Source organism: Leptodactylus fuscus, chromosome 7 (assembly GCF_031893055.1).
Source record: "Leptodactylus fuscus isolate aLepFus1 chromosome 7, aLepFus1.hap2, whole genome shotgun sequence".
In the NCBI taxonomy this organism is placed as follows: Eukaryota; Metazoa; Chordata; class Amphibia; order Anura; family Leptodactylidae; genus Leptodactylus; species Leptodactylus fuscus.
Genome location: NC_134271.1, coordinates 153,947,352 through 153,969,473, shown reverse-complemented (window position 1 = coordinate 153,969,473; position 22,122 = coordinate 153,947,352). Strand labels below are relative to the sequence as shown.

At 47.0% G+C, this 22,122-nt stretch overlaps 3 protein-coding genes and 1 long non-coding RNA gene across 6 annotated transcripts in view; 2 read left to right on the top strand and 2 right to left on the bottom strand.

The window, feature by feature from the left end:
- LIX1L (limb and CNS expressed 1 like) overlaps positions 1-9,040 on the top strand; it is a 21,545-nt gene extending 12,505 nt beyond the window's left edge. The window contains exons 2-6 of the mRNA XM_075283306.1: positions 2,519-2,682; positions 2,794-2,934; positions 3,347-3,442; positions 6,210-6,287; positions 6,367-9,040. Coding sequence (XP_075139407.1) covers positions 2,519-2,682; positions 2,794-2,934; positions 3,347-3,442; positions 6,210-6,287; positions 6,367-6,609 — 722 coding nt within the window. The 3' untranslated portion in view covers positions 6,610-9,040. The remainder of the gene's footprint in view (positions 1-2,518; positions 2,683-2,793; positions 2,935-3,346; positions 3,443-6,209; positions 6,288-6,366) is intronic.
- The window catches only part of LOC142214380 (uncharacterized), a 572,210-nt gene that overhangs the window by 517,398 nt on the left and 32,690 nt on the right, over positions 1-22,122 (bottom strand). The window lies entirely within an intron of this gene.
- Positions 13,153-15,719, bottom strand: LOC142214364 (RNA-binding protein 8A). Of its 2 annotated transcripts, none has more exons than XM_075283305.1 (6): positions 15,612-15,719; positions 15,269-15,328; positions 14,960-15,037; positions 14,498-14,634; positions 14,166-14,302; positions 13,153-13,371 (listed from the first exon to the last, which is right to left on the bottom strand). In XM_075283305.1, the coding sequence occupies exons 1-6, from the start codon at positions 15,676-15,678 to the stop codon at positions 13,326-13,328; spliced, it is 525 nt and encodes a 174-aa protein (XP_075139406.1). In that variant the 5' UTR covers positions 15,679-15,719; the 3' UTR covers positions 13,153-13,325. The 2 variants fall into 2 exon arrangements, with proteins under 2 accessions (XP_075139406.1, XP_075139405.1); XM_075283304.1 differs by having other exon boundaries at positions 13,169-13,371; positions 14,960-15,040.
- On the top strand, positions 15,975-18,919 carry RBM8A (RNA binding motif protein 8A). Of its 2 annotated transcripts, none has more exons than XM_075281244.1 (6): positions 15,975-16,122; positions 16,772-16,831; positions 17,064-17,141; positions 17,467-17,603; positions 17,799-17,935; positions 18,690-18,919. In XM_075281244.1, exons 1-6 carry the CDS (start codon positions 16,056-16,058, stop codon positions 18,733-18,735), a joined length of 525 nt encoding a protein of 174 aa, XP_075137345.1. In that variant the 5' UTR covers positions 15,975-16,055; the 3' UTR covers positions 18,736-18,919. The 2 variants fall into 2 exon arrangements, with proteins under 2 accessions (XP_075137345.1, XP_075137344.1); XM_075281243.1 differs by having other exon boundaries at positions 17,061-17,141.

Genomic DNA, 22,122 nt, shown 5'->3' with positions numbered 1-22,122 from the left:
GACTCAGCCCTTCCCACCCACAGATATAGGTGTAACAGTCTTAGTATATAGTTGTAGCTGGAGTTAGTAAGTGTTAGCCGGCCTGTGCACAGCTCTGCAGAGAGCCAGGATATAGTTACAGGACCAAGGAACCAAAGTTATCATTGGATTGTGACTTCTGTGGACTTATTGTTATTACGGTTGATGTGACCGCCGCCGGCTACTAACTTTGTGGATTACAATAAATTGCTGTTGTCTCCCGACCTCTTGCGTCCGTGTTGATTCAAAAGACCATCCGGAGGAAGACGTATACCTTTGCTCCGTGACAGGGGGTCTCTGCCCTATATATATATGTGTGTACGGGGGTCTCTGCCCTATATATATATGTGAGTACGGGGGTCTCTGCCCTATATATATATATATATATATATGTGTGGGGGGGGGTCTCTGCCCTATATATATGTGTGTACGGGGGTGTCTGCCCTATATATATATGTGTGTACGGGGGTCTCTGCCCTATATATATGTGTGTACGGGGGTGTCTGCCCTATATATATATATATATATGTGTGTGGGGGGGTCTCTGCCCTATATATATGTGTGTACGGGGGTGTCTGCCCTATATATATATGTGTGTACGGGGGTGTCTGCCCTATATATATATATATATATATATATGTGTGGGGGGGGGTCTCTGCCCTATATATATGTGTGTACGGGGGTGTCTGCCCTATATATATATGTGTGTACGGGGGTCTCTGCCCTATATATGTGTTTGTACGGGGGTCTCTGCCCTATATATGTGTGTGTACGGGGGTGTCTGCCCTATATATATATGTGTGTGTACGGGGGTCTCTGCCCTATATATATATATATATGTGTGTGTGGGGGTCTCTGCCCTATATATATGTGTGTACGGGGGTGTCTGCCCTATATATATATGTGTGTACGGGGGTGTCTGCCCTATATATATATATATATATATATATATATATATATATATATGTGTGTGTGTGGGTCTCTGCCCTATATATATGTGTGTACGGGGGTCTCTGCCCTATATATATGTGTGTACGGGGGTGTCTGCCCTATATATATATGTGTGTACGGGGGTCTCTGCCCTATATATGTGTGGATGGGGGTGGGCTTGTTACCCTATAAGAGGTATCATTGGGTCTCCACCCTATAAATGTATGTATGGGGGGGTTGTCACCCTACAAAAATATTTATGGCGTCTCCGCCCTATAAATGTATATACGGGGTGCTCATCACCCTATAAATGTATGTATGGGGTTGCCGCCCTATAAATGTGTGTACGAGAAGCCTGTTACCTGTATGTGGGGGAGGGGGCTTTTCTCTCTATAAATGTATGTATGGGTTGTTTGTCACCCTGTAAGAGGTATGTATGGGGGCTCCACCCTATAATTGTATGTACGGGGGAGGGGTTGTCACCCTATAATTGTATGTATTTGGGCTCCGCTCTATAACTGTACGTACCGGGGACTTCTCCTCCTATGTGTAGGTAGGGGGCTCGCCATCCCTGTATATGTAAGTACGGGGGGGGCTTGTCTGCCTTTAGTGTAGGGTATTGGGGGTAGTTGTTGTTATTCATTACATGGGAGGGTATATTCCACAACCTGACACATGGGGGCGTCCTTCAGGGGCTCAGAGTGAATACTGCAGTGTCCCTTTAAGAGATCTTTCCTTCCAACATCTGGTTGAGCCTGATCCAAACCCCATCTGTGTACAGCATGGCCGCCGCCGCTAATGAGACAAAACCTCAGCGAGCGGCGGAGACTGTCCTGATGTGATTCTAAACAACCCGCCGGAGACGTCAGCGCTGACCTCATGTGTATAGATAGCTATATACGGTATATACTCAGCGCTGACCTCATGTGTATAGATAGCTATATACGGTATATACTCAGCGCTGACCTCATGTGTATAGATAGCTATATATATACTCAGCGCTGACCTCATGTGTATAGATAGCTATATACGGTATATACTCAGCGCTGACCTCATGTGTATAGATAGCTATATACGGTATATACTCAGCGCTGACCTCATGTGTATAGATAGCTATATATATACTCAGCGCTGACCTCATGTGTATAGATAGCTATATATATACTCAGCGCTGACCTCATGTGTATAGATAGCTATATATATACTCAGCGCTGACCTCATGTGTATAGATAGCTATATACGGTATATACTCAGCGCTGACCTCATGTGTATAGATAGCTATATATATACTCAGCGCTGACCTCATGTGTATAGATAGCTATATATATACTCAGCGCTGACCTCATGTGTATAGATAGCTATATATATACTCAGCGCTGACCTCATGTGTATAGATAGCTATATATATACTCAGCGCTGACCTCATGTGTATAGATTGCTATATATATACTTAGCGCTGACCTCATGTGTATAGATAGCTATATACAGTATATACTCAGTGCTGACCTCGTGTGTGTGTGTATATAGATATATCATATCTGTAACTATTTGCACTTTCTCTCCCTCTCAGTGAATGTGGTGGAGGCGCTGCAGGAATTCTGGCAGATGAAGCAGACGCGGGGGGCGGAGCTGAAGAATGGCGCGCTGGTGGTCTATGAGATGGTGCCGTCTAACAGCCCCCCATACGTCTGCTACGTCACCCTCCCCGGGGGCAGCTGCTTCGGGAGCTTCCAGGTAATGGCACTGCCCCCTGTTAGTAGTCGCCTCCTAGAGGTTAAAGGTGAGTTGTCGGGGCCCCTTTAAATCTGGCGAATCTGAATCTGAATTCTCTTCTCCCCCTTCTAGTTCTGTCCGACTAAAGCCGAAGCGAGGAGGAGCGCGGCGAAGATCGCCCTGATGAACTCCGTGTTCAACGAGCATCCGTCCCGCAGGATCACCGACGAGTTCATCGAGAAGAGCGTGTGCGAGGCCCTGGCCACCTTCAATGTAAGGGTTAAACTGGGCACGTAAACAATGAGATCCCATAGAAGGTTCCAGAACTGCCGACAGACTCCCCCTGGGTCTCCACCATGTGATCATCATAAGGGGATTGTCCCAGATTCCCTACAAATTAATTTTATACGCAGCATTATCCGTCACAGCTCCCATCCCCCGGGGGCGCTCTATCACACACACTGGAGGCGCTGGTTTAATTTTAGCCTCATTACCCTGACGGCGCCGAAGCCCCTGAGAACAATTAGTGCACGTGTGACCGCCGCTCCTCCCAGGAAACGTCTTCTCTAGGTTTCTGGTGTCGCCAATTAAAAGCAGATGATCCTGAAAACAACAGAGTAATAATCTGCAGATGTCCCAGAACGGCGGAGAGGCCGATGAGATCTTATATTCTGTGTCTCCACAGGGGAACCGCGAGGAGGCCGACAACCCCAACACAGGAATCGGAGCCTTCCGCTTTATGCTGGAGTCCAACAAGGGCAAATCCATGTTAGAGTTTCAGGTACCAAAGCAATAGTGCATAAATATACTGTAATACTGCCCCCTATATACAACAATATAACTACTATAATACTACCTCCTATATACAACAATATAACTACTATAATACTACCTCCTATGTACAAGAATATAACTACTATAATACTACTCCTATGTACAAGAATATAACTACTATAATACTACCTACTATGTACAAGAATATAACTACTATAATACTGCTCCTATGTACAAGAATATAACTACTATAATACTACCTCCTATGTACAAGAATATAACTACTATAATACTACTCCTATGTACAAGAATATAACTACTATAATACTACTCCTAAGTACAAGAATATAACTACTATAATACTACTCCTATGTACAAGAATATAACTACTATAATACTGCTCCTATGTACAAGAATATAACTACTATAATACTACCTCCTATGTACAAGAATATAACTACTATAATACTACTCCTATGTACAAGAATATAACTACTATAATACTACCTCCTATGTACAAGAAAATAACTACCATAATACTGCTCCTATGTACAAGAATATAACTACTATAATACTGCTCCTATGTACAAGAATATAACTACTATAATACTACACCTATGTACAAGAATATAACTACTATAATACTGCTCCTATGTACAAGAATATAACTACTATAATACTACCTCCTATGTACAAGAATATAACTACTATAATACTACTCCTATGTACAAGAATATAACTACTATAATACTACCTCCTATGTACAAGAATATAACTACTATAATACTACTCCTATGTACAAGAATATAACTACTATAATACTACTCCTATGTACAAGAATATAACTACTATAATACTACCTCCTATGTACAAGAAAATAACTACCATAATACTGCTCCTATGTACAAGAATATAACTACTATAATACTACTCCTATGTACAAGAATATAACTACTATAATACTGCTCCTATGTACAAGAATATAACTACTATAATACTACTCCTATGTACAAGAATATAACTACTATAATACTGCTCCTATGTACAAGAATATAACTACTATAATACTTCTCCTATGTACAAGAATATAACTACTATAATACTGCTCCTATGTACAAGAATATAACTACTATAATACCACCTCCTATATACAAGAATATAACTACTATAATACTACCTCCTATGTACAAGAATATAACTACTATAATACTACCTCCTATGTACAAGAATATAACTACTATAATACTACCTCCTATGTACAAGAATATAACTACTATAATACTACTCCTATGTACAAGAATATAACTACTACAATACTGCTCCTATATACAAGAATATAACTACTATAATACTACCTCCTATGTACAAGAATATAACTACTATAATACTACTCCTATGTACAAGAATATAACTACTATAATACTACCTCCTATATACAAGAATATAACTACTATAATACTACTCCTATGTACAAGAATATAACTACTATAATACTACCTCCTATGTACAAGAATATAACTACTATAATACTACCTCCTATGTACAAGAATATAACTACTATAATACTACCTCCTATGTACAAGAATATAACTACTATAATACTACCTCCTATGTACGAGAATATAACTACTATAATACTACCTCCTATGTACGAGAATATAACTACTATAATACTACTCCTATGTACAAGAATATAACTACTATAATACTACTCCTATGTACAAGAATATAACTACTATAATACTACTCCTATGTACAAGAATATAACTACTATAATACTGCTCCTATGTACAAGACTATAACTACTATAATACTGCTCCTATGTACAAGAATATAACTACTATAATACTGCTCCTATGTACAAGAATATAACTACTATAATACTGCTCCTATGTACAAGAATATAACTACTATAATACTACTCCTATGTACAAGAATATAACTACTATAATACTGCTCCTATGTACAAGAATATAACTACTATAATACTGCCTCCTATGTACAAGAATATACCTACTATAATACTGCCTCCTATGTACAAGAATATAACTACTATAATACTACCTCCTATGTACAAGAATATAACTACTATAATACTGCCTCCTATGTACAAGAATATAACTACTATAATACTGCCTCCTATGTACAAGAATATAACTACTATAATACTGCCTCCTATGTACAAGAATATAACTACTATAATACTACCTCCTATGTACAAGAATATAACTACTATAATACTACTCCTATGTACAAGAATATAACTACTATAATACTACTCCTATGTACAAGAATATAACTACTATAATACTGCCTCCTATGTACAAGAATATAACTACTATAATACTGCCTCCTATGTACAAGAATATAACTACTATAATACTGCCTCCTATGTACAAGAATATAACTACTATAATACTGCCTCCTATGTACAAGAATATAACTACTATAATACTACCTCCTATGTACAAGAATATAACTACTATAATACTGCTCCTATGTACAAGAATATAACTACTATAATACTGCTCCTATGTACAAGAATATAACTACTATAATACTACCTCCTATGTACAAGAATATAACTACTATAATACTGCTCCTATGTACAAGAATATAACTACTATAATACTGCCTCCTATGTACAAGAATATAACTACTATAATACTGCCTCCTATGTACAAGAATATAACTACTATAATACTGCCCCCTATGTACAAGAATATTATTGCAGTGCTGCGGCCTCCTCAGTTCTCTTCTCCTTTCTTTTCTAGGAACTGATGACGGTCTTTCAGCTCTTGCACTGGAACGGCAGCCTGAAGGCGATGAGGGAACGTCAGTGCTCCCGCCAGGTATGGCTCCGCCCCTCTTATCTGCCAGCCTTCCTCACTATCCATAAGGGCCAGTAATTGATGCATGTGCCCCCTGCAGGAGGTGTTGGCTCACTACTCTCATCGGGCGCTGGATGATGACATGAGGAACCAGATGGCCATGGATTGGGTGAACCGTGAGCAGGATGTCCCCGGGATCCTCACCAGAGAACTGGCGGCCACTGAGAGGCAGCTGGACGAGGCGCGGCTCGCTGGGAAGGAGCTTCGCTACCACAAGGAGAAGAAGGATATCCTGATGCTGGCAGCCGGGCAGTTGGGCAACATTCACACCTCCAACTGCTAGGCCCGGGGCTGCAGGCTCTGCCCCCTGTGATTGGCACCTAACAGAACTTACAGTGTACAGTGCTCTGGCGCCACCTAGTGCACACAGTAAATGAACCTGCTACCAGCACTAAACTCTCCAAATGCCCGTGGGTGAATTCCCACCCTCACCAGCCTACGCACATGGCGCAGCTTTCCTCCTGTCAGTGAATCTTCGTGGCCAGTCAGCAGTGCAGACAGGGGTCATGTGACATGGGGCTGACCGATACGACGGGGTCCGTCCTGCTGGCAGGTTCCGTGGACAGGACCAGTGGCTGATCCGGGCACTGTACACTGTAACTTCCACCCAATACGGTATTTCTGCGCCGCGGAACCGGAGACTTCAAGTACAAAAATTCACGACCGCGCCGGCCATTCCGTATATATCGCGCCGTCCAGGCTTCTAGATATGGCGCCTAGTACACTATAACGGCACGATAGAATAATGGCGCCCGTCTCCGCCCGCCGCCGTGCCACCTTTGCACATGTTCTTTGTACGAGCGCCCGCGGGTTACGCTCCGCGTTTCGTGTTCCTGTCTTTTATATACATATTCTATATTTTGATAGAGGCGTCGCAGTTCCAGGCTCCGCCCCCGCTGTAGACGTGTAGCCTATACTGACGGTAACTGCCAGGATGGGGGAGGGGTTTTGTTTTAATGTGTTTTTTTCTAGGATTTTTACGTCCGCGGTTTTTATAACTAGAGGGTAATTATGGGGCGAGGACGGGGAATGTATAGGTAGCCAAAAAACATAGTCCATGTAGCACAGAAAGTAACGTACACTCACTGACCATAAATAATACCGCCCCCTGGTGTAAGACTGGTCTTCTGTCTCAGGCAGATATGGTGGAGCACTGGGGTTTGCCACTTGAGTGCGTGGAAAGGTTTCCCCTTATAAAGGGCTCGCAGAGGCTACTTTTGGGTAGCGTATCTCTTGGTGATTCCTAGACCTGTCTCTGCAAGGTGCTCTGCCCAGTTGACAGATTTTGAGAGGGGACATTATTGGGGTGGTGGCACCGAGGAGATTTGGTGGCCCGGAGCCCATCCCATGGCCTGACATTAATAACCAGATTCCGCCAGTGAGAGACCCGGAGCCGAATCCTCTATAGTGATGAATGTGTTGGTGTATGAAGGCCTCATGGTCCGCGCTTCAGTCCTGCCCCCTGCTGGTGTGATGATGTGGCGGCCATCACATTGGACACCCTGCGGCTACGTGTCGCCCCTCATGACAGGATAATGCTCGCCCCTACACACAAGGGTCCCCCACATTACACCTCCTGTCCCGCGCGGTCACCAGATTTATCACCAACCCACCATTTATAGGACCACCTGGGCCGTCACCAACCTACAAGTGTGTGGGATCTTCAGCCCCAGCTGTAACGTCTGTGGTATATAACCTGTATACCGCCACGTCCTGCCGTATCTCATCCTGTATCCAAGCTAGAGGTCCAGTATTCCCCAATAACCCTCCCCTTTGGCTGTAATATTGTCATCACTTCATTAGACCACCCCGAGGGAGACTCCCCAGGACAGCGACCGATTCTGGGACCGGGGTTTAGTTGTCAATGAGTGTACATTACTCCGCAGGGGCCGGCCCACAGGAGAGCTCCTCCCACAATAAGTAGTGCAGTGAACAGCGCCACCTTAGGGGCAAGCATTATAATATAGGATAAGCATCTGGGAGATGTCTCGGGGTATGTTCATACAACACGGAGGGGCAGAATTTTCTGCTGTATGAGGAGCCACAGAAGTCATGCAGGGGCCGGCCTTGGACTTCTGCGGTGGAATTCACGTTTCGTAAAAAAGCTGTCATGTGAACGTAGCCTTATTCCGAAGCATTTTTAACCATTTATTGGACCATCCCAAGTTTACACATCAGAAGCACAAATAGGGGCTGTTGGATGACACTAGAATGTAATCTATAAAGTCTGTACCCTTTACAAAATGGCCGCCTCCGGGGTGGCTTCAGTGCCGCCATAGCCTCATCTGATGATAGAGGCCCCTCCTCTCTTTCACCCCTCTCAGCCAATCAGGAACTGAGTGGTCGTATTCCTCTGCAGGGCCTGGCTCCTCAGGGGCGGGGCTTACTCTTAGCCTCGGGATTGGTTAGTAATTGTTTTGTACTTCAGATGTGACCTTTGTATGAAGAGGGGGCAGGCGGGTCCTACAATAGCTTACAGGTCGCACGCAGCGTTCTTATACAGGTAGACGAAGCAATAACTCCGCCCACCACGCATCATGTGACACGAGAATGAACACTACAGTATTATCATGTATAAATGACGTTTTTATATCTCTCTATACTTTTATTACTACCTAACTAGGTCTCCACGACTGGTACCGGACCAATAGCCTGTGTTTTATATCAATACTCCTGTTTGTATGGCGGTATATGCAAATAAAAGCGCATTTCCAAAAAACCGCAACCAACGAGTGTGATTGTGAGGAGGGGGGCGGGGCCAATGTTATAGGACGAGAGGGGAAGGTGATTTATACGATGATGTCACCAGTCACAGCTACCTTATACGATGATGTCATCAGTCACAGCTACCCCACAGGATGATGTCATCAATCACAGCTACCTTATACGATGATGTCATCAGTCACAGCTACCTTATACGATGATGTCATCAGTCACAGCTACCTTATACGATGATGTCATCAGTCACAGCTACCTTACAGGATGATGTCATCAGTCACAGCTACCTTATACATTGTCATCAGTCACAGCTACCTTACAGGATGATGTCATCAGTCACAGCTACCTTATACGATGATGTCATCAGTCACAGCTACCTTATACGATGATGTCATCAGTCACAGCTACCTTATACGATGATGTCATCAGTCAGAGCCACCTTACAGGATGATGTCATCAGTCACAGCTACCTTATACGATGATGTCATCAGTCAGAGCCACCTTACAGGATGATGTCATCAGTCACAGCCAGCTTACAGGATGATGTCATCAGTCACAGCCACCTTACAGGATGATGTCACCAGTCACAGCCACCTTACAGGATGATGTCACCAGTCACAGCTACCTTATACGATGATGTCATCAGTCACAGCCAGCTTACAGGATGATGTCATCAGTCACAGCCACCTTACAGGATGATGTCACCAGTCACAGCCACCTTACAGGATGATGTCACCAGTCACAGCTACCTTATACGATGATGTCATCAGTCACAGCCAGCTTACAGGATGATGTCATCAGTCACAGCCACCTTACAGGATGATGTCACCAGTCACAGCTACCTTATACGATGATGTCATCAGTCACAGCTACCCCACAGGATGATGTCATCAGTCACAGCTACCTTATACGATGATGTCATCAGTCACAGCTACCTTATACGATGATGTCATCAGTCACAGCTACCTTATACGATGATGTCATCAGTCAGAGCCACCTTACAGGATGATGTCATCAGTCACAGCCACCTTACAGGATGATGTCATCAGTCACAGCCACCTTACAGGATGATGTCATCAGTCACAGCCAGCTTACAGGATGATGTCATCAGTCACAGCCACCTTACAGGATGATGTCATCAGTCACAGCTACCTTACAGGATGATGTCATCAGTCACAGCTACCTTACAGGATGATATCATCAGTCACAGCTACCTTATACGATGATGTCATCAGTCACAGCTACCTTATACGATGATGTCATCAGTCACAGCTACCTTATACGATGATGTCATCAGTCAGCGCTACCTTATACGATGATGTCATCAGTCATAGCCACCTTACAGGATGATGTCTTCAGTCACAGCTACCTTACAGGATGACATCATCAGTCACATCTATCTTACAGGATGACGTCATCAGTCACAGCCACCTTGCAGGATGATGTCATCAGTCACAGCTACCTTATGTGATGTCACCATTATCAGGGAGCCTTCCTTTAGTCCTGGGGGTCTTACACCCCAATGTCGCCCTATGTAGAGGTTTCAGTTTACATCATACGATTCACATTAGCTTTCTTGAATTGTTGGTTCAGTGATGTCATGAATGTGTGAGGTGACGGTGCTATGACATCACAGGCAGGAGTACGTCTGACAGCCCTGCCTTACCTTGTGTAGGCCACATCAGCAGGGCGGCCATTGCCTAGACTCAGGCAGTTCATAGTGGGGGACTCGATAGATCTAATCATGGCTGTAGTATAACACGGCCTATCTATCCCCAGGTATCCACTGCCTGTGTCAGGGCTCCCCCCGCTGGCAGAGTATGGGATAGCACAGGCTGTCAGGCCCTGCACAGTGCGGCATATACCAGAGAGTACACTCACCGGCCACTTTATTAGGTACACCATGCTAGTAACGGGTTGGACCCCCTTTTGCCTTCAGAACTGCCTCAATTCTTCGTGGCATAGATACAACAAGGTGCTGGAAGCATTCCTCAGAGATTTTGCTCCATATTGACATGATGGCGGCATCACACAGTTGCAGTCGCAGATTTGTCGGCTGCACATCCATGATGCGAATCTCCCGTTCCACCACATCCCAAAGATGCTCCTCTATTGGATTGAGATCTGGTGACTGTGGAGGCCATTGGAGTACAGTGAACTCATTGTCATGTTCAAGAAACCAGTCTGAGATGATTCCAGCTTTATGACATGGCATTGCATTATCCTGCTGAAAGTAGCCATCAGATGTTGGGTACATTGTGGTCATAAAGGGATGGACATGGTCAGCAACAATACTCAGGTAGGCTTTGGCGTTGCAACGATGCTCAATTGGTACCAAGGGGCCCAAAGAGTGCCAAGAAAATATTCCCCACACCATGACACCACCACCACCAGCCTGAACCGTTACCGATACAAGGCAGGATGGATCCATGCTTTCATGTTGTTGACGCCAAATTCTGACCCTACCATCCGAATGTCTCAGCAGAAATCGAGACTCATCAGACCAGGCAACGTTTTTCCAATCTTCAATTGTCCAATTTCGATGAGCTTGTGCAAATTGTAGCCTCAGTTTCCTGTTCTTAGCTGAAAGGAGTGGCACCCGGTGTGGTCTTCTGCTGCTGTAGCCCATCTGTAGCCTCAAAGTTCGACGTACTGTGCGGCGTTCAGAGATGCTCTTCTGGCTACCTTGGTTGTAACGGGTGGCTATTTGAGTCACTGTTGCCTTTCTATCAGCTCGAACCAGTCTGGCCATTCTCCTCTGACCTCTGGCATCAACAACGCATTTCCGCCCACAGAACTGCCGCTCACTGGATGTTTTTTCTTTTTCGGACCATTCTCTGTAAACCCTAGAGATGGTTGTGCGTGAAAATCCCAGTAGATCAGCAGTTTCTGAAATACTCAGACCAGCCCTTCTGGCACCAACAACCATGCCACGTTCAAAGGCACTCAAATCACCTTTCTTCCCCATACTGATGCTCGGTTTGAACTGCAGGAGATTGTCTTGACCATGTCTACATGCCTAAATGCACTGAGTTGCCGCCATGTGATTGGCTGATTAGAAATTAAGTGTTAACGAGCAGTTGGACAGGTGTACCTAATAAAGTGGCCGGTGAGTGTATATCCTCCATTATCACCAACCTCTGGATCCAGCAATATCGGAGTGATATGGAAGTGTAATAGTGTGGCGCCACCCACTGGCACCAACCCACATAGCGCTGCTATATATGTTACCGGAAGCTTAGCCTGGATATGGCTGATTAACCCTTCACAGTACGACTGGGTGAGGGGATAGGATACTGCCCCCTCCTGTATAGTAATATATCAGTATATCATGTCAGCTGTGATGTCATCAGTGCAGCAGCCAAGGGGCCCTGTAACAGACCCTCAGCAGTGAGTAGTTGCCCCCAGAGCTCAAAAGATGTGACCAAGAACCAGAAACCCACAAATATAAAGGAACACATAAGATTTTATTCTCAATACTCGGCCCATAAGATGTACAAGAGGGGGCGAAGTAACCGGCACCCCCCCACACAGGGGAGCTAGACCCCACCCCCTTGTTATACAGGGGGGCCACACATGGGGGGCGGAGTGGGGGGAGGGGACACAGCACATGTGAGACAGAACACAATCTCCTTAAATGTTAAGGATAAAAAAACTCTGCCAGGAAGTCTTGTAGTGGGGCCTCAGCGTCTCCTCCTGTCAGGGCTCAGCGTCTCCTCCTGTCAGGGCTCAGCGTCTCCTCCTGTCAGGGCTCAGCGCCTCCTCCTGTCAGGGCTCAGCGTCTCCTCCTGTCAGGGCTCAGCGTCTCCTCCTGTCAGGGCTCAGCGTCTCCTCCTGTCAGGGCTCAGCGCCTCCTCCTGTCAGGGCTCAGCGCCTCCTCCTGTCAGGGCTCAGCGCCTCCTCCTGTCAGGGCTCAGCGCCTCCTCCTGTCAGGGCTCAGCGTCTCCTCCTGTCAGGGCTCAGCGCCTCCTCCTGTCAGGGCTCAGCGTCTCCTCCTGTCAGGGCTCAGCGTCTCCTCCTGTCAGGGCTCAGCGTCTCCTCCTGTCAGGGCTCAGCGCCTCCTCCTGTCAGGGCTCAGCGCCTCCTCCTGTCAGGGCTCAGCGCCTCCTCCTGTCAGGGCTCAGCGTCTCCTCCTGTCAGGGCTCAGCGTCTCCTCCTGTCAGGGCTCAGCGTCTCCTCCTGTCAGGGCTCAGCGCCTCCTCCTGTCAGGGCTCAGCGCCTCCTCCTGTCAGGGCTCAGCGCCTCCTCCTGTCAGGGCTCAGCGTCTCCTCCTGTCAGGGCTCAGCGTCTCCTCCTGTCAGGGCTCCGGCTCCTCCTGCGACCACTCCTGGAAATAAGGAGAAGAATCAGCGCACACATCAATAACACTGCACGGTGCGAGCACTACAACTCCAGCAACGCAACGCAGCAGTAACCTGCCTGGGAGACAGCTGTGGATGTGAGAGCAGCTTGGGGTGTGAGCGGAGTATAAGATGTGAGGGAGCAGCTTGGGGTGTGAGTGGTGTATGAGATGTGACGGAGCAGCTATGGATGTGAGCGGAGTAGGAGATGTGAGAGCAGCTTGGGGTGTGAGCGGAGTAGGAGATGTGAGGGAGCAGCTTGGGGTGTGAGCAGAGTAGGAGATGTGAGGGAGCAGCTTGGGGTGTGAGCAGAGTAGGAGATGTGAGGCAGCAGCTTGGAGTGTGAGCAGAGTAGGAGATGTGAGGGAGCAGCTTGGGGTGTGAGAAGAGTATGAGATGTGAGGGAGCAGCTTGGGGTGTGAGCAGAGTATGAGATGTGAGGGAGCAGCTTGGGGTGTGAGCAGAGTATGAGATGAGAGGGAGCAGCTTGGGGTGTGAGCAGAGTAGGAGATGTGAGGGAGCAGCTTGGAGTGTGAGCAGAGTAAGAGATGTGAGGGAGCAGCTTGGGGTGTGAGCAGAGTAGGAGATGTGAGGGAGCAGCTTGGGGTGTGAGCAGAGTATAATAGCCCTTACACCACCACATATGTCTCGGACCCCCCTACACACCAGACGTCGCCCTCATTACTGTATAATCCGGGATTAGGGCGTATATGACAGATTACACCCTGCAGAGGTCGCCATGTTATACGGACTCTCCATAGTCATGTGACCTCCGTCTTACCTTCTCTTTCCCTTTGGAGGTCCTCGTACGAAACCCCAGTCCACGCTGATCGGCTGCCCCATCATGTCCTGTCCATTTAACCCTTCCATGGCGGCCAGCGCTTCCTTGTAGGTCTCGTACTCTACTAGAGCATAACCCTGCGGAGCAGAAATCACAGCGCAGTCAGAGGCCGACACCGGCGAGAGCAGAAACCTCTCTGACAACACGGCGAGTATCTCAGAGCGGGAGATTGTCACAGAAAGCCACCACCGAGCCCTGACTATATACAGCCAGGGGCCAGGTATATACTGTGTGCCGTATACTGTGCTCACATTCCCAGGCCTCGCCCTCACCTTCAGGTAGCCCGTCCTGCGGTCCAGATTCAGGTGGACGTTCTTAATTTCCCCAAATTCGCCAAATTTATCATGGATGTCCTCCTCTGTGGCTTCTTCATGGACTCCGGTGACAAACAGGATCCAGCCCTCGACCGCTGCAGGAAGGAAGAGATCACAAAGCATTAACCCCGACCGCTACACAGCACCAGTCCGAAGATACAGACAACTCACTGCCTCCCCCCCTCCTCCACATCAGTCCCATCCAAGTGAATGACTCCAAGCTGCAATACCAAGCACAGCCACTAGACAGTGATGGCGCTGTCCCTGGTAAGTGGTGAAGAGGCCGCAGCCTCAGGGGGCTCCCACCAATCTCATAGTGGTGACTTATCCCAAGGAGGGGAGACCAATATTTAAAGAGGTTTAAGATCCCTTTAATGCTTGGAAAATCCCTTTAAGATAAGCAGAGGGTTAATAACTTACACCTCTGAGGACCGGGCTCATCCCCGTCCTGCTCCACACTGTCATAGTCTTCTCGGATCCGGGCCCGGGACCCCTCCTCTGCTAAAGGAAGAAAAACACAAGTCAGTAATGGCCGCCGCTAGATCATGTAGGAGGCGCTCGCAGGTCTACAGACGGAGGGTATATAGTATATATCAGCAGTGACCACGGGGCGCAGGGGGGGTCTCCACTGAAGAGCAAGGAAAGGGTTAAAGAGAAGGTTATGGCGCCAAATGGTGACCGGCCATGAAAGGGTTAAACAGACTACCAAAGCCCCCGACACTGACTCACCTGCTCCGAATCCTCGCCCCTTCCTCTTCTTCGCCTTCTCCTTCAGCTTGTGGATGCTTTCTAGGGGAAAACACACAGAGCGGAGATCAGCGTCACACGGCGGCCCCCGGGGGTTAGGGCCACAATGGCGGAAACACAAACCCCTCGTACTATAAAGAGTTATAGGGAAGGGGTCATCAAAAATGGGAAGTTCACACACAGCAGCGCCACCTCTGGCCGTGTAAGTGCAGCTCAGTCTCATTCACTTGTATGAAGCAGAGCTGCAGTACCAGACATCACCTGAAGACCGGTATGGCGCTATGGTGGCCGCACAGACACTACAACCCCCAGCCGGGCCTCTCACCATCTCCATCCTCGTCCATGGCGAAGTCCTCGCCTCCAGCCTCGTGTAAGTCCAGGACATCGGCCATGACTGCGGAGAGACGACCACACGAGCAGACACAGCAACAGCACAGCGGAAAGAGGCGGAGACTCTCACAGGATGGGCGGGGCCACAGGGTAAGAGGCGTGACACTAGGTGAGGGCACAAAGAGAAACGGATAGGAATGGGCGGCGCCAAAGTGCGAAGGGGTGGAGCCGGAGGTGTGTTGTAATGCAGTAATATGTAATGGAGTGTAAAGCCCTCACTGACCTTCCCAAGATGGCGCTTTGTTCCTGCCGTGACGCCACTTCCGCTCCCAGTAGCCGCTGCTGCTACATCATCCCCGTGCGCCGGAAGAAGACGGTTATTCCTCTCTAGTCGCTTGTGCAGCTGCTGCGGTTGTGTGCGCAGCTTCTCTCCGCAGTCATGGCCGATGTCCTGGATTTACACGAGGCTGGAGGCGAGGACTTCGCCATGGACGAGGATGGAGATGGTGAGAGGCCCGGCTGGGGGTTGTAGTGTCTGTGCGGCCTGATGTGGTAGAGATATAGGGGGCGCCCTCCTCAGGTGATGTCTGGTACTGCAGCTCTGTTTCATAGAAGTGAGTGAGACTGAGCTGCACTAACCTGCACAGCCAGAGGTGGCGCTGCACTGTGGGGGTTCTCTATATTGGGGTTCTCCTCCATTGTCGGTCCCTGTGGGGGTTCTCTATATCTTATGATTACTATATTCTCAGCCTGTGTATCCTCCATTGTAGATGCCAGGACCAGGTCACGTTATGCTAATTCTATAGTCCAACCTGTCCTTTGTCTATACGATGTACGTATATACAATACGGCGATACCTACAGCACATTGCCCTCACAAAACCCTACAAGTGAGCAAGTGTAAGGCACTAGGCTTAGTGGTCAGAGTGGGAATTGCAGGATATTATATATACTACTTGTATTGTACTTTTTTGGGAAATTCAAATGATTTTCTCTAAATGTTTCTCATAAAATACATTTTTGATGACCCCCTTCCCTTTAACTCTTTATAGTCAGGTTTGTGTTTCCACCGTTGTGGCCCCGTGTATGTCACACATGTGATGGTTCCCGGGGGCCGCCGTGTGACGCTGATCTCTGGTCTGTGTTTTGTCCGTAGAAAGTATCCACAAGCTGAAGGAGAAGGCGAAGAAGAGGAAGGGGCGAGGATTCGGAGCAGGTGAGTCAGTGTCGGGGGCTTTGGTAGTCTGTTTAACCCTTTCATGGCCGGTCACCATTTGGCGCCATAACCTTCTCTTTAACCCTTTCCTTGCTCTTCAGTGGAGACCCCCCCCTGCGCCCCGTGGTCACTGCTGATATATACTATATACCCTCCGTCTGTAGACCTGCGAGCGCCTCCTACATGATCTAGCGGCGGCCATTACTGACTTGTGTTTTTCTTCCTTTAGCAGAGGAGGGGTCCCGGGCCCGGATCCGAGAAGACTATGACAGTGTGGAGCAGGACGGGGATGAGCCCGGTCCTCAGAGGTGTAAGTTATTAACCCTCTGCTCATCTTAAAGGGATTTACCAAGCATTAAAGGGATCTTAAACCTCTTTAAATATTGGTCTCCCCTCCTTGGGATAAGTCACCACTATGAGATTGGTGGGAGCCCCCTGAGGCTGCGGCCTCTTCACCACTTACCAGGGACAGCGCCATCACTGTCTAGTGGCTGTGCTTGGTATTGCAGCTTGGAGTCATTCACTTGGATGGGACTGATGTGGAGGGGGGGGGGAGGCAGTGAGTTGTCTGTATCTTCGGACTGGTGTTGTGTAGCGGTCGGGGTTAATGCTTTGTGATCTCTTCCTTCCTGCAGCGGTCGAGGGCTGGATCCTGTTTGTCACCGGAGTCCATGAAGAAGCCACAGAGGAGGACATCCATGATAAATTTGGCGAATTTGGGGAAATTAAGAACGTCCACCTGAATCTGGACCGCAGGACGGGCTACCTGAAGGTGAGGGCGAGGCCTGGGAATGTGAGCACAGTATACGGCACACAGTATATACCTGGCCCCTGGCTGTATATAGTCAGGGCTCGGTGGTGGCTTTCTGTGACAATCTCCCGGTCTGAGATACTCGCCGTGTTGTCAGAGAGGTTTCTGTTCTCGCCGGTGTCGGCCTCTGACTGCGCTGTGATTTCTGCTCCGCAGGGTTATGCTCTAGTAGAGTACGAGACCTACAAGGAAGCGCTGGCCGCCATGGAAGGGTTAAATGGACAGGACATGATGGGGCAGCCGATCAGCGTGGACTGGGGTTTCGTACGAGGACCTCCAAAGGGAAAGAGAAGGTAAGACGGAGGTCACATGACTATGGAGAGTCCGTATAACATGGCGACCTCTGCAGGGTGTAATCTGTCATATACGCCCTAATCCCGGATTATACAGTAATGAGGGCGACGTCTGGTGTGTAGGGGGGTCCGAGACATATGTGGTGGTGTAAGGGTTATTATACTCTGCTCACACCCCAAGCTGCTCCCTCACATCTCCTACTCTGCTCACACCCCAAGCTGCTCCCTCACATCTCCTTCTCTGCTCACACCCCAAGCTGCTCCCTCTCATCCTCTGCTCACACCCCAAGCTGCTCCCTCACATCTCCTTCTCTGCTCACACCCCAAGCTGCTCCCTCACACCTCCTACTCTGCTCACACCTGAAGCTGCTCCCTCACATCTCCTTCTCTGCTCACACCCCAAGCTGCTCCCTCACATCTCCTTCTCTGCTCACACCCCAAGCTGCTCCCTCACATCTCCTACTCCGCTCACACCCCAAGCTGCTCCCTCACATCTCCTACTCTGCTCACACCCCAAGCTGCTCCCTCACATCTCCTACACCGCTCACACCCCAAGCTGCTCCCTCACATCTCCTACACCGCTCACACCCCAAGCTGCTCCCTCACATCTCCTACTCCGCTCACACCCCAAGCTGCTCCCTCACATCTCCTACACCGCTCACACCCCAAGCTGTCACATAGGGCAGTGTCTGTTAGTGTTCACACCAGGCAGTGTTGTCCATGTGTTGATTCTTTGTCTTCTCCTTATTTCCAGGAGTGGTCGCAGGAGGAGCCGGAGCCCTGACAGAAGGAGGCGCTGATCTTATCTCCCACCCCTCCCCCCCTTCCCTTCTTATGTATCTTTGAGTTCTTCTCCTTACTCTTTGGGGTGACTTTGTGTTAGCGCCCGCCCTGTGCGGGATGTTGAGTCTTCCGCCCCTCTCGGTGCCGGAGGTTTTGTATAACATGTTATGGGTTGTGTTCACAATAAAATCTTTTATTTTATATCTGTGGATTTCTGATCCTTCATCACATCTCTGCTGTCAGTGACCGCACACTCTCATGTACGGAGGCTGTAACTTCTCCTGCCTGTTTCTCACTGCTGAGGGTTTGTTACACTTGTATCTAATACAGTTACAGTGACAGTAACAAACTTCTCTTCTGCCTGTATACTTTAGCAGTTTGTCAATCAGCCATTTACCTAAATAGGATTGTAGAGACCGAATAGGAAACATTGTAACAAACCCTCAGATGTGAGAAGTACGAGACCGCTGTCTGTGTCTAAGCCGCTGCACATACATACACTATGTATTATAGATATATATAGTCCTAGGAGCCCTGACAGTGTCATACACTATGTATTATAGATATATAGTCCTAGGAGCCCTGACAGTGTCATACACTACGTATTATAGATATATATAGTCCTAGGAGCCCTGACAGTGTCATACACTATGTATTATAGATATATAGTCCTAGGAGCCCTGACAGTGTCATACACTATGTATTATAGATATATATATATATATATAGTCCTAGGAGCCCTGACAGTGTCATACACTATGTATTATAGATATATATAGTCCTAGGAGCCCTGACAGTGTCATACACTATGTATTATAGATATATATAGTCCTAGGAGCCCTGACAGTGTCATACACTATGTATTATAGATATATATAGTCCTAGGAGCCCTGACAGTGTCATACACTATGTATTATAGATATATATAGTCCTAGGAGCCCTGACAGTGTCATACACTATGTATTATAGATATATATAGTCCTAGGAGCCCTGACAGTGTCATACACTATGTATTATAGATATATATAGTCCTAGGAGCCCTGACAGTGTCATACACTATGTATTATAGATATATATATAGTCCTAGGAGCCCTGACAGTGTCATACACTATGTATTATAGATATATATAGTCCTAGGAGCCCTGACAGTGTCATACACTATGTATTATAGATATATATAGTCCTAGGAGCCCTGACAGTGTCATACACTATGTATTATAGATATATATAGTCCTAGGAGCCCTGACAGTGTCATACACTATGTATTATAGATATATATAGTCCTAGGAGCCCTGACAGTGTCATACACTACGTATTATAGATATATATAGTCCTAGGAGCCCTGGCAGAAAGACGCTGTCTCCGCATGTCTGGTCTGCCAGCTGGTAAAGTGCCAAGATACTGAGACGGAGCAGATTCTTATTGTGATAACAACACATGGGAGGTAGAAAAGTTGGACTATCTACCAAAGCTGGTCAGGTCATGAGGTAGTTGTTGTCTTCCTCCTTCTTCTTGCAGTCATCCACTCCATTGTCCCTGTGGTTTGCCCCATGCAGTTATCATTCACCATATACCACTGCCCCAGACAGTATATGTAACACTGACACTCAATGTGCGATTCCCTTCAGGCAAATAAGGTGTTGGTGTCGCAACTCAATCACCAATGGAATCAAGCCTGAACGTTTGAACGAAACGTTCCATGAAACTCCCTGATTCTACATGGCGCTACCGAAAATTCTGTCATGGCGTTGTGCTGTGTATTTGATTCCACTTACCTGTATGAAAAATCGATAAAACAAACATAACTCACTATTTTCACTTGAACCCTCTGGTGTGTGCAGTGATCCTTTATATAATTGGGTTTGGTCGGAGGCCCCTTTCACTAACCTCTACATTGAGTGTACGGAATCGGAGACATACAGAATTTATCTGTAATCGAATCATCTTCCTCACTTTCTCCTGACTCATTATAGCAATGGGATTCCTGTATCCCATCACAATTGCTGACAGATTTACCCCCCCACCAGCATTACCCCAAGTATCACACCCCCTGCCACTACTACCTCCACCTATATTCATATCTTACACCGCTACACAACAAAACCCAAAAACTGGCAGTTCTCATCCAACTCATCAAGAAGAGGAAGTCTTGGGCTATGAGGAATATTTCTTTCAGCAGATGCCACAACTACTACAGAATGGGATCTGTGTCAGTGACGATATACGAGAAGACATGGTTGACAGTACAAAAAAAAGTTTCTAAAATGTCTTTAATCTATGGAAGTACGACAAGGCAAAGATCTCAAGACCAGCAGTAGTGTTGCTGTTCTCCTCCACATTCTTGTTGTTAGTACTTGCACAAGAGTTTCCTCCTGTCCCCTGCCCTGTTTTTTACAGTGATTTTACTGGACATTGCCTAATCATAACAGTGTTGGCAACAATTCTGACACTGCGTATATTTTTTCGAAAAAACTATCTCAAGAAGATTAGCAAAGCATTAAAAGGCTCATCTGGTCAGTGAGTATACGTGATAGTAGAATCTTTTGTGTGTGTATGTTACGTAACTAAAAAACCAAACCTTAACAAACATGGGGCCTCGGCCTAACAGAGGTTTTTTTTTTAGATTTGCGCAGGAGCGAATGTCTGTAAAAAGTATGTTTAACCCTCTGTATACAGCCGCACCGATCTGCCCCCTCACCTGTAATTGCTTACGTGACCCCTCCTCTAGTTCTTACAATTGTAAGTTTTCCATAACTGAGTGCTCTGTATGACGGCGTGAGATGAATCCCAGACCCTTGCCTATGTCCGCCATTACTGTAATGCCTCGTGTTCTCGCCCACAGCGCCCTCTATAGTGTATATGACATCAGCACTGTAAGTTGTTGCTCTGCTGATGTCAGACGGTCCTACACTCGTGTCTCTTCTGTATTTCATGCTCATTATGTGGTGACGGCCATTTTTGTTCGTCCAAGATGAATCGGCATCTGTTTGATTTTGTTAAAAACCAACCAATTCGAAAAATTCAGGTGGAAGCAGACTCGTGACAAATGGGTTCGCCCATCTCAACTTGTTATTTATTTATTTTAAACCCCTGGTGGTCGTGAGTTTGAGACCCCAAATACATACCCTGATGTCTGTGGGTATCGCTATACAGGTGGGGCTGCTAGGATGGACAACATTATAACAGCAACCAGAGATGGAAGGGTTAATGCTGACTAAGCTTCCAGTATTTAGTAATGTTATTTGGGTCGGTGCCAGCGGGTGGCGCCAGACTATTGCACATCTGCTCAGATATTGCTGGATCGATAGTGATAATGTTGGCTATATAACGCACTGCGTCACTTCATGTGCAGGATCCGACAACCTGTGCTATCCTATACTCTGCCAGCAGAGGGCGCCCTGACA

Excerpts from the sequence above, each read along its gene's own strand:
- LOC142214364 (XM_075283304.1), bottom strand. The coding sequence starts at position 15,678 with ATGGCCGATGTCCTGGACTTACACGAGGCTGGAGGCGAGGACTTCGCC. Across the intron at positions 15,329-15,611 it reads CATGGACGAGGATGGAGATG|AAAGCATCCACAAGCTGAAG; the intron begins GTGAGAGGCCCG and ends GTTTTCCCCTAG. Across the intron at positions 14,635-14,959 it reads TGAGCCCGGTCCTCAGAGGT|CGGTCGAGGGCTGGATCCTG; the intron begins GTAAGTTATTAA and ends TCCTTCCTGCAG.
- RBM8A (XM_075281243.1), top strand. The coding sequence starts at position 16,056 with ATGGCCGATGTCCTGGATTTACACGAGGCTGGAGGCGAGGACTTCGCC. Across the intron at positions 16,832-17,060 it reads GGGGCGAGGATTCGGAGCAG|CAGAGGAGGGGTCCCGGGCC; the intron begins GTGAGTCAGTGT and ends TTCTTCCTTTAG. Across the intron at positions 17,604-17,798 it reads GCAGGACGGGCTACCTGAAG|GGTTATGCTCTAGTAGAGTA; the intron begins GTGAGGGCGAGG and ends TCTGCTCCGCAG.